Source organism: Mycteria americana, chromosome 9 (genome assembly GCF_035582795.1).
Source record: "Mycteria americana isolate JAX WOST 10 ecotype Jacksonville Zoo and Gardens chromosome 9, USCA_MyAme_1.0, whole genome shotgun sequence".
Classification (NCBI taxonomy): Eukaryota; Metazoa; Chordata; class Aves; order Ciconiiformes; family Ciconiidae; genus Mycteria; species Mycteria americana.
The window spans coordinates 20353038-20367343 of NC_134373.1; the positions used below are offsets into that span (position 1 = coordinate 20353038).

General features: G+C 47.1%; 1 protein-coding gene across 1 annotated transcript in view; it reads right to left on the reverse strand.

Moving 5' to 3' along the window:
• Positions 1 to 6915: 6915 nt before the first annotated feature.
• MAP3K20 (mitogen-activated protein kinase kinase kinase 20) overlaps positions 6916 to 14306 on the reverse strand; it is a 96201-nt gene continuing 88810 nt past the window's right edge. The window contains exons 18-20 of the mRNA XM_075512115.1: positions 14082 to 14156; positions 12871 to 13021; positions 6916 to 8515 (exon numbers count right to left, since the gene is read on the reverse strand). Coding sequence (XP_075368230.1) covers positions 7845 to 8515; positions 12871 to 13021; positions 14082 to 14156 — 897 coding nt within the window. The 3' untranslated portion in view covers positions 6916 to 7844. The remainder of the gene's footprint in view (positions 8516 to 12870; positions 13022 to 14081; positions 14157 to 14306) is intronic.

Here is a 14306-nt window from a genome sequence, read left to right on the forward strand (position 1 = left end):
ATACATTAATTAATGTTTGTGTGATGCTAGTAATTATTGTGATGGGACATGCACAGTGACACAGATTTATAGATGCAAGTATTTCAGTGGAAAGGGAGAGTTTGGATTCTGACTACCGCAGAGTACCTGTAGTACAATGCAATAACACGTATCTTAGCTCCATAGAAAAGAATAAGATTGCAGCCACTAATGACAGTAATTAAAAATTTCTGTAAGAGCTGTCCAATCACCTCTTCATCTGAGCAAATTATAGTGTGTTATTGAAACCGTTAGTGCAATAAAATGAAGCTAAAAACATTTTGCATTAAAATAATCAGACATTGATTTATGATGTAAATTGTAAATCGGTAACCTATAACACACACTAATTGTTTTTCTCTCTCTTGAAAGGTGTGTTTCTGTTAAAGATCTGATCAAGCATATGTATTTGTTCACATGTCACCCTCCAGTGGCTAACACTACTCTACAAGACATAATAAGGTGTATAATCAGGTAACCTGCTACTGATTGCAACCCAGAAAGGACACTTGTTCTTATACAGAAGCAGGAGGATGGCCACTTTTGGAGATTTAATTATAGTTAGACCTCTACATGTTTGCTAGACATTAATTTTTATGAAGTACTTTTTTACTGTAAATACTTCAACATTGTGCTCTGATAGGCAGAACCAGAATTTGTACAATAAATGTAAATTTAAATATTTAGCGTGTATAATCATTTTATACCCAAGACCAGCTGTACCAGCTCCACAAAATACCTCCACAATGCAATCAACATATTTTTCCTTTTTTCTTTCTCCAAGGAAAAATATATTTTCCCCTTTTAATTTAACAGGTTTGTATCTCCTTGTGCTTTGCTGTAAGTTCCTTATTAGTAAAGGCTGGGTGCAAATGCATCCTGCATGTTGAATTGAAGGTGATCATGTCTGATCCTATTCAATACTGTGTTTCTTTGACACAAACTGGTGAGACCATAAAAATGGAAAGAATAAGAGAAGGAAAACCAAAAGAATAAATACAGCCCAGGGAGGGAAAAAGTGCAGTTGATAAATGCCTCTAGGAACCTATGTTCATCAGCGTACTAAGAGAATGGCTGAAATGTGGTCAGTTTTGATAGAAATCTTAATGATTGTTCCAAGTATACGTCGTAGCAGATCATTCAGAGCCCAGAGCATTGTGATGCACATTATGGATTGTAATTATAATGCTCATTTGAGTATCCTGTAGCCATTCCACAAAATGCATAGCAAAAAATGTTGATCAAAAGTAGCTGTTGTTGATATGCAGTAGCCACTTTTAAAAGCTCAAGATCCCAGCCCTTTCACTCTTGGGCTTTGATTTATATTTCCCTTTGAAAACACAAAATAGATTAAGTCACATCATAAAGAAATTGCTTACAAAATGTTCTGCAAATGCATAGCTGTGGGAAACAGGAGGCTATCAGAAAATAATCAAAAATGCTTACTGCAATCTGTTTTTTGCCCTTTTATATAAGCTTTGCCACTGCCTCTTTGTGAATGTTGATTTGCATTGCCTCCACCAACTTTCAGTGAGATGCGCTTGCTGGGAGAGGATGGGAGTTGGGGGACAGGCGGTGGCTTAACCTTCTCCCCAGGAACCTCTCTTCTGGCAGCCTCCTCAGGAGGGAGGAAGGGGAGGACAGCTAGAAAGCCTTCCCTGGTGCTCACTACTGCCTGCCAGGGGGTCTGCAGGGCACACCTCAAGGTTTCAGGCCCTTCTTGTGTTTTTTCACAGCATAAGGGAAATGCCCTCTCTCTGCTGCAGGGAGCCCTCACCTTTCTTGCTAAGGCAGGAAAATAAGTGTGTCCATTGAGCCCAAGGTATGTTAAGCCACTTCATTCTACATAGCACAGTGTTCGTGTCTGTAGTCCGTCAGCACCTGCTATAACCGCCTCATGAAGTTTCTAGGAGGAAGCACCAACCCTGGGGGCAGGCAGGGGGCCAGGGCGGGAGTGGTGGGATGTGACTGGGGGGAGCATAGGTGGTGCTGGGGTGGGAGCTGCAGAGAGGGGCCGCATGCTTTACCCCCCGCTCTCAGCTACCCTGGGCTGCCACTGCCTCCCAGCGCTGTTCCTCTTTCTTCTGAGACGTTCATCTCAAATACCCTGTGTTTACACGTAACATGATCTTGGCGGACCCTTATTAGTGTTATTGCCGTAATAGACTTCTCCTCCATAACCTCTAACTTTTTGCAACAAACTGGCTTGAACTGCTAAGCTTTGGCACTTCATTAGATAAGAAAATTATGTAAAAACCCTTCTATCCTGGACACATGTACAGAAAATAATTCTGTCATATAATTTTCAGAGGTAGCACAGCTATTTGGTTCCATTTTAGTGATGTGAGATGTCAGGAGGTCTCTTGGTTTGGGGTTTTTCCACAATTACAAAAGCAACTGCCTGTCTTTCCCAGCCTAAAGTAATAATAATAATAATAATAATTAGGTCAAAGTGCATTCTCTAGCACAATCAAAAAAAATCAAGTGCTTATCTTTGATGCATGGTCCAGTATTCTTGGCAGCAAGTTTATAGAAAGTCTTAAAATACTTGCAGTTTGATCCTCAGCAGCATCAGCTGAGCTGGAGAGGAGGGCAGTGGTAAGAGGTGCCCCGGCTGGGGGCTGTTGCTCTGAGTGAGGAGGGAGGGGGGACACAGAGGGTTTGGGCAACTTCTGCTCCTTAAATCAGCTCAGCAAGTTGCCAGATCCTGGTCAGCTTATGGGCTTTGGGGTGTGGCAGGGAGGGTGGCATTGCTGGCAGACATAGCCAATTGCTAGAAAATAATCAGTGGGAGCAGGTTAGAAAGAGCAAAACTGCAGTAGCAAATATTTTCTTTAAAAAGTAAACAATGTCCAGAAACACCCATCCCCGTTTCACACCAATGCCAGCGAGAAAGCAGGTTCTCACAGGGCGTTAGCTCAGCTGTGGCAGTGCTGCGGGGAGGTGTGAATGGGCACTCTTCCCTCCAAGCTGAACAGGAACTGGGTTGGCTTTCTCTAGCATTTCAGGGAAGTAATCAACCAGCAGCAATGACACCCATGAACCCCAGCCCTGAAAACCACCATTCCTGGGAGCATGGCAGTGTTATGTCTGCTGGCATAGCATCACTGAGATCTGGGTGTAGATGGGGAGACAGAGGGGCCACTGGTGTCCCCCCTGCTACAGGCAGGTCTCAGCAGCATCAGCGCAGGATGACCAGGACCCACGGTCATCCCATCCCACCCAGTCAGTATGACCAGATCCTCCCCAGCACAGAGGTACAGTGCACCGTGGCGGCAGTTGGGCAGCCTGAATCCCTGGCAGCTGCGTTCCCCAGCAAAACGGGGTCGGACGGCCACCCCATCTCCCCTCTCTGACCATTGCTTCTGTTTATTTTCCTGACAAGCGCAGCACAGGCATAACGTTTCGGTATGTGTTTTGAAATCAATATGAGGCCAAAGCAACAACTAGAAATGTTGCAAGAGAGAGATTACAGCGCTGCCCAAATCAATCACTGAGCTGGGTAAAATTCCTGCCCAGGCCATAAAAAGCGACCTCTGCAGCTCTGCTGCCCCGGGACAGATTGATGGTCTACTCATGTCACAAAGGGTTAGGGTGAGGAACAGCCTGGGGTTGTTTATGATTTTGGGGCCCCTTGGACTGTTCAGTGGGCTGTCACCTCTGCGACAATCATCGTTCTGTGAATTTGCAAAGGCTCCATGGGAAAACGAAGGGCTTGTGTGAGGGGTTGAGCTGGGAGATGGGTTATTGTGCTGTTTCATCCTCTCCCTGCCCAGGCAGATGAGCAGCTACAAAAGCCCTCTGAGCAGCTCTGCCCCTTTCAGAAATGCCTTCAGCTCTGTCGAGCAAGGTGCACGTGGGCAGCCCTCTCGAGCCCCGGGTGCATGTGAACAAAAGCCGTCTGTGTTTGCAGGACTGGGCAGTGTTTTTGCTCCAGGGAGTCTCACATTCACATGCTGCCTGCTATGCTTAGGAGCAGAGTTCACAGGTGCTGGAACCACCAGCTAGTTTGCAGCACAGCAGCACACATGCCTCCGACCTGCAGGACACAGGGAACACGCGCTTTGAAAGTGCAGTTGCTTGGCCCCTTCCCCGTGAAGCACCGCGCCAGGCTGCTGGGCTGGCTGTTGGTCCCTCTGTGGAGCGGGTCCCCAGGACACTTGCCTTTTACGACCAGTCCCTCTGACAGTAGCGGCAGGTACCCCAGCACTGCTGGGAAATTTGTGTCCTTAGGAAGCCAATATCCACCAGGGTCAGACCCAGCTTTGGGACACCTTGCAGAGCTAAAGAAGAATGATTGCTAACCTCCATGTTAAGTGCCTGGTCTCCATTCTCCTGTTTTTCTTTTTTTTTTTTTTTTTTTAAAGACATCCTTAGGTATATGGGAAAGACAAAAAAAAAAGCTTAAGAAAATTGAACCACACATTTTGTTGGCAGAAAAAGAAAGAAGTCTCAGCATCATTTTTGCTCATGCCATGAGGACATCAGCTGCAGGGGGAAGCCTGTAAGGTTTCAGAAAGCCTGTAATGCTGAGGTTAACCTGCTCTTCCTGTCTGAGCTGAGCACTGCTTCCTCCCTCCCAACCCACCGGCTGGGTTAAGAACTAATGGCTGGAGAGAGACGCTGCTGTTCACCCTGAAACCTTTCTGCCAATGTCTGGCATCCAGGGGGAGCTAGGCAACTCTTGTGATTCCCACAAGATCCGGAGTAAAATGTTGCCGAACGAACAAACAGATTCTGTGCAAGCTCTGACAGTCAGTCTCACACTTTAATTTAAAAAAAAAAAAAGTATCTGATTTTTATAAACATTATCCCCATTGGATGCAAATACTCACTCACTTTGGACATCCAGTCCTGAATTTGCCTTCATGAGTTCTCTGCTATTTTTCATCATCCATTCCAGCAGCCATCCCAGAGCTGGCTTCTTATAATTCAGAGCATTTTAAACTGTGGAAAAGGAAAATCCAGGTACCTTTTGGGGATTAAGTAAACAGCAACATCAGTGTGTGGAGATATGAAGACCAAGAGAAAGGAGAGCCAGGAAAACAAGGGGCGGCTCTACAGCAGTGGTATTTTGTGCCACTTGTGGAGTCAGCCATGGAGGGAGGGCGTAGCACTGCCGAGGGTATGTGTATGGATGGAGGGCAGTGTGTCCAGCTCCTAGTGTGCAAATCTAGACATACTGGTACTTAAATATGATTGGCTTTAACAGACTTGTACGAAAATCCTAAGAAAACGCAGCATGGCTCCTTTCCAAAGAGCAGACATTTGCTGAGGTGTAGTTGCCCAAGACAATCTGATTTTCCACATTGCCGTGCATCATCTTCTAGCTGCGTGTTGGTAAAACATGGAAATAAATTGTTCGGCTTCGTAAAGTACTGGGGGGGGTGAAAACATAAGCATATTTTGACTTATAATGAATTATTACCAAGATAGGGATAGCACATTAAGAGTGATAAAAATGAGATGGAAAACTAGATCTTGCTGAGACTTCTTTTTTTTTTGACAAGTTCACTCACTGTTGCTTTAACCAGCAATGCCGGTGCAGCAAGAGGATTTCTAATCAGTCACTACTGCACGATGGTCTAATTTTAATAGGCGTGATCAATACCATCCGCTCCTCCTTTAAATGTTAATGAACACACTAATACAACAGATGTGGACAGACAGTACATTGCAGATTAAAATTAGGCACAGCATTAAATTGCTTACAAACAGCAGAGGAATCCCACTGGACATCTTGACAATCAGCCAGAGGCAGCTGATAAATCTTGAATTGCCACCACCAGCCCACAGCGTCTGCTGGGTAGGGCCTTGTTTTCAGGCTTGTACAACTACACTGCCATCCTCATCACCCTGGAAGAAACATGTTCTCTTCCAAACTCCTGCAGTTTCTTTCTAGGATTTGTGCAGGCCCAACCGTGAAACAAGATCTCGCTTCCTGAGATGCATATCCAAATTTTAGTAACGCAAGCACATTTCTAGCAAGTGCTCTCAGGTGTGGTTACTATTAGCTGGTATCCTCCAGCCCATTTTGGTCATGGCAAGAAATGTTAGGGAAGGATCCCCAACCTAGACAAAATGCCAGTCTCCTGCTAAGTTGTGACAGAGAAATATCCAGTGGTGGATTGTCCACATCCCCCAAATTAGTTGTCAGGTTCAGTAAACCAGGGCCAGAAGCTGGGTTGCTAGCTAGCTTTCAACCAGTTTGAAGCCACAAGAAAGTGGCAAGCTTTGTTATCACAGAGCTTCCTGTGCAGCCCCATTCACTTCCAGGTAAAGCTACTTACTATTTTTTCCGCTCTTAGCTGTTGTCAGAGGAAAAGGTGCTTAAATGACAGAGATCCAATTCCCGACACCTGGTATCAGTTGTGTCCTGCTCCATTGGTTTTGGTGGACCCTGTCCTGAATTCAGGAAATGTGAGTCCCAGTTCACTCTGGTAGGTACTGGGAAACCCACCACGGGGCTCAGCCCTCATTGGGGCTGGTGGGTTCAGAGGGAGGAGGGCTGCATGTACCCCCAGGAGTGGCCTTTGTGTGGAGCAGGGAATTTACATGTCCTTTTGAACGTCCAGTGACGGGGCTATGGTGATGGGCGTCATCGAGGAGGTGACGTGCCAACAGCTCCTCCAGCATTGCTCACAACTGCGTGCCAGCGAGCACCACTTGGCATGGATGGTACGTAGCACCTTGTTCAAAGGCATCTCTAATTTACAGTTTCTTGGCTTTCAGAGGGTACCATGCGTTGCTTTGGGTTCAGCTTCCTTTATCTGTTTCTCCCTTTTTTTTTCCCCTCTTGCATCGTGGGAAACCCTAACTTCCCCCCCCTCCCCTTTTTAATTGTGTGAAATCAACTTGGAGTGAAAAGGCCAAGAAGAAACTTTCTGACAACAAGTGAGTCTACAGCTGTGTCTTTGTTCTCGGTGGAGCTAAAGACCACATTAATCAGAAACTCTGCTGACCTTGTCTTTACTACCTGAAGACTGAAAGACAAAAGCAACACAGTCTGGCCACATTTAAAAATTCAATTAAAAAATGCCTGCTGCCCAGGCATAAACATTATCATAGGCTTCAGTGGGGTTAGAGGTACCTATGATAAAGGCAATGCCTTTTTCTCCCTCTATTTTTTCCTTTTTTCTCCAAAAGAGTAAAGCCTAGTTTTTGTTTCTCCTTCTGATTACGACAACTGTGTATGTGACAGAGTGTGCTCAGTGGTGGCGGGTAGCTGGTGTCGGAGCTTTTAGTAAAGAGCAAGGTGAGAAATTCCTGGGAGGGGATGGCAAGCTGGAAGTGGAGAAGTGAAGCTACTGGAGTGGACCTGAAGAAAAATCTCCCTGCATTCTTGTTTTTTCAGACTATGCTGGTCTGATAAAAATACTACCTCTTCCTATAGCCCTGGCAGAAGCAGACTGAACAAGGGGTGAGGAGACCCTGCTCAGAGCCAGGCTTGGTGTCTAGAGACATAAGTGAGGTGAGAGGAGATGTAGCAGCACAACTCCTTCCCTAATGATGAAACGGAGAGCCTTTCCTTATGGCACCCGGCTGTGCCTTACTGATTTTATTATTGAAATATTAAGCAAATCAGTGGATATCCAGTCAGCTGAGAATACGAGCAGCCAAAGGGAGGGGAGAAAATCAAATGAAATCCCTCGGCGCTGACCGCGACAGGAGGAGAGGCGGGCAGCTCTCCCCTTCCACTGACAGGCCCAGGCCGCGCCGGCCAGCGAGGGTGGTGGTGTCCTGGCTTCGGTGCAGCGAATTAAATAGGAGCAGGCGTATCTTCTCTAGGTTCAACGTTCAGTTAAATAAAGGGGCAAATTCCTCCCTCAGAACGTCCTCCGGCCCCGCCAGCTCCCCCTGGGCCTCTCCTTCCCCGGCTTGCCAGCAGTCTGCCTGTGGGGCTTCTTTGCATGCTGCACCTTTATCCACCCCCCCTCGCTGAGTCTGCTCTCCCCTTCGCCCCTCCTGGGCTCGCTCTCGCCCTGCGGAGGCATGCCCGGGATGGCCTTGGGCTGGGGGGGGCTGCGGGGGTACCTGTGGTGCTGGAAGGCTGGGGGGGCCGCTGACGAAGTCCTACAGGCTCTTCCTGAGTGCTGAGGGGGCACTGGGGAGCTGGTCCCGCTGCGCCGCCCGTCCGAGGAGCTGCGGGAGTTGTGTGAGGCATTTCTGCCTTTGCCGGCAGACCTGTCCCTCTCCGAAGGGGTGTCGGAGGCCGTGCTGGAGGTGCTGCTGCCTTTCGAGTTCAGGTGCAGATTCGAGAGGTTTCTCATCAAACCATGTGAGAGGGGAGAGGAGTTTCTTGAGTGGCTGATGGTCGTGAACTGGTAATTGACGGGACCGCGCGTCCTCCTCACGGCAGCGGCGTAGGAGTCCTGGCTGTGAAGGTAGGGCAGGTAGTGGGTGACGGTGGTTGGGCTGTGGGGGTGGCCGTGCTGGAGAGAAACGGCTTTCGCTATTTGGTGCATCCGCAGCGTCTGCATCCACTGGCTGTCGATGCCTGGAAATGGAAACAGAGTCAGCTTTCTGTGAATTGATGGAAAACCACTCTCTGGTTTACTGAAGGTGTGAGGTTAGGTACCAGTGTTTCTCTCGGAACAACCTCAGCATATCTCAAACCACCCTTTCCCTCCCAGCCTTGCAGCAAATAGTCCTAGGTTTGAGTATGTTCAACGTTATGGTTGAACATAATGTTGGACTTTTAAAATAGCAAGTGATGCAAATAATTCTGATGCCAGTGCAGATTATGGAGCTTAGACTAGAAGACACTTACTGAACCATCCATTTGGCAGTTCAGGTGGGTTCCCACTCCCAAGTGCTTCCCAGTGTTTTTAACCCAACTTGGTTTTAAACATTTCCTGTGATGCTCTTGGCAGCCTCGGCCAATTTCTCCACAGCTTTCATTGCAAAAGAGCCTGGAGACCTCCAGAGCAGGCATGGAGCGGGCACTCCAAGGTGCCGGCACCGCTGCAGCATCACCTTCCACCTGCGTCTCTCCCAGCCGGCACGGTAACGCCGAGCGCAGAGACGGAGGCGGTGCAGACCCCAGTGCAAATCCCTGCTGTGGCAGCCAGACTCACCTCCTCTCGCTCCATTTCTTCTTCAAACTGCTACGCACCACAACAACCAGAGCCACTTCAGTTGGTATTATTACTACAAATTCAGAAGTCAATCCACTTTGTATGCTCCAGATACTGTCTAAGCCCCAGCTACACTGCTCCATCCGGCTTCACGCAGAAAATCAACTCTGTATGTGGAAAAGCCAGTGAGGTAGCAGGCTTCAGCCAGGATAGCTCAGACAGTGCTTAACTGTGAGCGACTCAGGGTATTACAGTTCCCTCACACCTACTGTCACAGCCCCGGGGTCGTAACAAAAGTTGTAGCTCCCAGAGATCAGACTGAAGTGCTTTTGAAAGTCAGTCCTGTGGTTTGCATGAAAGCCTATAGCAAATACAATAGTTGTAAATTTTCCATTTGAACTGTGAGGGCTGCCTGGTTTGCTACTTTACGGGTAGAGCAGAGACTAGGAATTCCTCTTATCCGAGGCCACAGCTCTGGCCAAAAACCCATGGGGAGCAGCTTAAATAATTTTGCTCTAGAGAGATTTGAATGATTTGTCCTTAAAGATTGCTAATATCATTCCAACAGGAAAGCATAACCCTGCCAGCTTGAAGCAGCATAAATCTGACCAAAATGTTATTGTCTTCAACAGAGGACCCCAGCTCCTCTCACGCCTTTTTCTGGTTTTCCAGGGCAAGATTCCCTATGCTGTGGGCCCTCTGCTTCTCGCTGCAATGCTGCATCAGCCATGGGGAGTTTTGTGGGAGCTGGGTAGTTGCTCTGTCCTCGTTAGTATGGTCTCTTCCATTCCTGCTTTCCCCAGACTTTGTTTGAATCCCAAGAGATTTAAATAACTTCAACTTAATGACAAATACGTCAGAAGGAAACTGTCTTTCCTGTCAAAGTGCGAGTGTGACACCGCCACAGCAGATAGCTCCAGCTGCACTGAGAGATGAACCTTCTTTCACAGAAAGACAGATGGGAATTGCCTTCTCTGCTTCTTAACCTCCTTGAAAGTCATGGTTTCAAAAGAAACACACATGCTGAAACGTACTTGCTAGACACCATCTCCTCTACCATTCCCCCGTGCCCTCCTACCAAGGCTGTGGATGTAAAACAGACCTGATAAACCTGGAAGCAGCAGGCTCAGGACTTGAGTTTGGGTCTTCATTTGTCATCAACTCTCAGGTGGCCACCACATGCCCTGTGGGACCAGTGCCAAAGCTGTCCTGAATGAGGGGCTCCCTTCAGCGCCTTCAGGCTGTTCAGTTCCTGCTCCTTACGGCCAGTTGCGGTTGCCAGCCCAGGGACCAGCTGCCCAGCAGGGACCTCCCAGTGTGCCCTGTGGGGCTGCCTCTCACCTCTCGTGGGCTGGGGGGCTTCTCCCTCATATGGTCTCTGAGCCACCAACTCTGTACACTGAATTAAATGCTCTATGTGGCAGCCCACAGAGCTAGTACCTTCACTGCTGGTTATTTTAGCCTCTTAGACAGGTATTGCTCTTACCTTTGTGCTTGGATTTGGTGGTGTTTTAAACCTGGGGTAGGTGGTCTGGTAAAAAAGACAGACCAGAAGGTTTGCTAGAGCTGAGGCACGGCATTCACGCTGGCTGGTAACCCACCTCCTCTGAACTGTTGCTATTCACTTGGGTGCTGACAATACATTAGCGCCTTCATGTAACTCCTCCATGTGCCAAAGGGACAGGCAAGCTCTCCCACCGCTCACCGCAAAAAAATGAAAGCAGCTCGGCTTACTGCAGCAGAGCCAACCTGTGAAGATACACCACCATACTTTGGTATGGCTGTATGGCTCATCACCCTGAAACCAGGGTAACCTCGATCAGCAGAGCTAATCTGCAGTGAAGATGTATCTTTTAGGACACCTAGGTCCCATCTGCATTACAAAACACAGTTGTGTTGCAAATAGATCACAATTGCTTAGGAATAAGAGCACCCATTTTAGATGTGTCTGTAGTCTAAGCCCAGCACCTCTCAAGTCATGAGGCCATTATTCTACATTTGGCAGTAGTGTACATAATTGGAGAAGTTCACCCTCTGCTGACTGGTATCTTGTTCCAGCTCCTGTGCTGCCCCTCAGCTGTCCCAAACATTTCTGCAGCCCTACTGTGAACTCAATCAGAAAACCAGCTTTGGCTAACAAACACCTTTACAAAAAGAACAGCAGATCTTAAAGGCAGAACTGTGCTAGAGTCGACTGAGTTGAGTTTGACTATGTCAGCAGCATACTTTAGTTAGGAAATGAAGACTGCAGTGTAGAGCCCACTGTATTATTAAATGTATCTCATTGAACAAGTCAAGCCCCAGAAGCAATAACAAACACTATTCCAGAAGTCAGATAATGATGAGCCAGGGCTGGCTCAAATGGGCAGGCTGAAGAAAAAGCAGGGGCAGGAAGAAGAGTGCAGTGGGTAGTGGCTTTTGGTCAGATTTATGCTGCTTCAAGCTGGCAGGGTTATGCTTTCCTGTTGGAATGATATTAGCAATGGGCAGGAAGAAGAGTGCAGTGGGAAGATTTCCACTCTTCCTCACAGCAGAGCGGGATGTCAAGGAGCACCTATGGGGTCTGCCAGGCTGGCAGCATGCACCTGTCAAAACAGCGTATCACCCACAGGGGACTTTTTGCCACCCCATGTGCAGCTTCTGAGGCTACAACCTTGGTATGTGTGTGTCCCCTGCAAGAGCGCTGGCCGGAGCAAGAGCAATCTGCACCCACACAGGTCTTCCAGGAGGTGCCCTGTATCCAAGCACAACATCTGTGCAAAGGTGCCTGTGGGCTGGGTGGCCAAGAGCAGAAGGAAACAGCTGCTGAAGCACTCCTGCTGAGTTTGGGTTGCAGGGAGAGAAAGCCAGGATAAAAGCTGCTGAAAGCACTGGCTCCCAAAATCCTTAAAACAGCTGTGGAAAACTCCATTATTCCCAACAGATAGAGGGTAGGGGTGTGTGAGATTGTCTCCTTTCCCAGCAGATGCCTTCCCGACATCCTGGTTGAGAAACACATCTTCACCCCAGGCCCTGCACACTTTGTGTGGGCGCTATAATTCCAAATCCTTTTGCTACGCCAATACACTTGGCTCCACAAAGCTGTGCACTCTCTTGTCTTGGTGAAGAGGGGTGGATTTGGAGGAGAAGGGCAGATTTGCCAGCTGATCCCCTGGTCCAGTGTCCACAAGCAGACTTTGGAGAAGAGCAGGCCTGCCATCAAGGAAAGGCTACCGTGGATGTGTACACATATGCCAACAGAGAGGGGAAGAAGCCTGGACCATAGGCAGAAACACCTCTCCCAATGACCTTCTACCCTGGAGGGGATCGAAAGGTTGACCCAAAGCCAACCCATGGAAGGGGTTGAAAAAGTGTCAGGATTTAAGGCTGTTTAATACTGGAAGATGTGAAGCATTCAGGGTTTTGGAGCAGAGGGATCTGAGCTCTATGTCTGCTGTTGATGTGCAACTGCAAGTGACTACAGTAGATGAAAGATTTGTAGCTAATTGCCGTGGCCTGCTTCCAGCATGCTTCCTATAGGAGCATACAGGTCATCCCCCATAAATCACATTGTGATATAAAACATGTTACTACCCAAAGTTTAGCCTTTAAGCTAAGTCAGATATGCCAGGATGCTCCTGCATGCATCTACGAAGACATCCCAGGGACCACAATGCCAGCTGACACTGCAAGATGTGCTCTGTTGTTGGAACAGAATAATGGCATTGACTTTTTGCTGTTCTCCCCATATACGCCTTGCCCATGTCAGCAATTAAGTTTGCATGTACTGACTTACTTGAGTCGGATCTGCTCCGTGAATTCCCCTCCGAGTTGGGGAGCGAGGTCTGTATCATGAGCTGTACTGTCTCGACCTCATCCTGCGCTTTCACCTTGCTCCAGCAGATAGCTTGGATGTGCCTGGTGGTTTTAGGAGCTCTAACATCACTCTGCTCAGGAAGGACACAACACGCATGAGGACACAATGCACACGGGGACAAAACAACACACAACCCGCTAAGCTCTCCTACGAGGGAACTTCAACTAGTGCCTGGGTGGCAGCAGCGTTTTCAATATAGAGTCTGTTTTGCAAAACCACTTAGCCAGTTCTCAAGTATTTTTAGACTCTAGATAATTTTGGCTGGTATTCTGTGATTATGCTAAAAATGTGGTAGTGAATAACTGTTTCAATTCATGTACCATGTGGAGGAAAGATCGAAGGCCTTCCTTTACAAACACAAAAATGTATTTTACTAGTTATATTAATGTGAATGTCAAATGGGCAGTGCTTTCTGCTAAAAGAGGTAGGACTAAGCAGGTATTTTTGCAGGGGGACCCTCCACAAAACTTTCCTTTAGTATCAAGCTCTTCAATTTGCTGTTAAGGGCCTATGGCTCCTGTGAGAAACTTCAGGCTGAAAGAAAAGTACTGTTGTTCACTTCTGAGACAGGCAAGCAAGGTCCAGGATTTCCCTGTCTCTCTGTCACTGCTGGAATCCTTGCTCAGGACAGAGCTGGAATCTCAATTATTAGCCTCCTTGTGATGCACAGCGCTGGTCTTTATAAAAACACTTTTGTAAGTAGCTGCAAACTCTTTTTACAAAGGCTAATTTTTATCACATTAAATTGTCTTCCAGGTTTTATTTTATCTTATTTTACTCTTGACTTCTCATTTTCTTTCTTCTCCTGTTGCTTCTCTGCTGTCCTAATTAGCACTTCATTGAAAAGGAAAAAACAGTCTCTTCAAGTAATGCAAACAACACTGACCATTACACTTCAAGAAAAAGGAGTTTTCGTCCTTGAGAAAAAGAGCTGTCCCAGGCAGCAGTCTGAGGACATAGTCTCTGTAAACCTCATTCAGCTTTTGCTCTGAACTTTAGATTTTACAATTAATTACAGGCTGCTGAACTTGATTATAGGATATAACAAAGCCAGAGGATGCTATTTCCACACCTCCCATGTAGATTTTATCTTGGATAAACAATTTTTTTATTTGTTTCTTAGAGCTTACCTCATACGTAACAACACATTCTACAGACTGGTGTTCTTCTATCCCCACAATCCACTTCTCCATTACAAACGGCGGCTGAAAAAAACATGGTGGGAGTTTTATAAGGTGCTCTCCATCTCCTGACTTGTTTCTGAAACACCCCAAAGATATTTTCAACATTTGCCTTTTTTCATCCGTTCCCATATTGTTAACATCAATACTTTTCTTAAAATCTATGAGACAAAG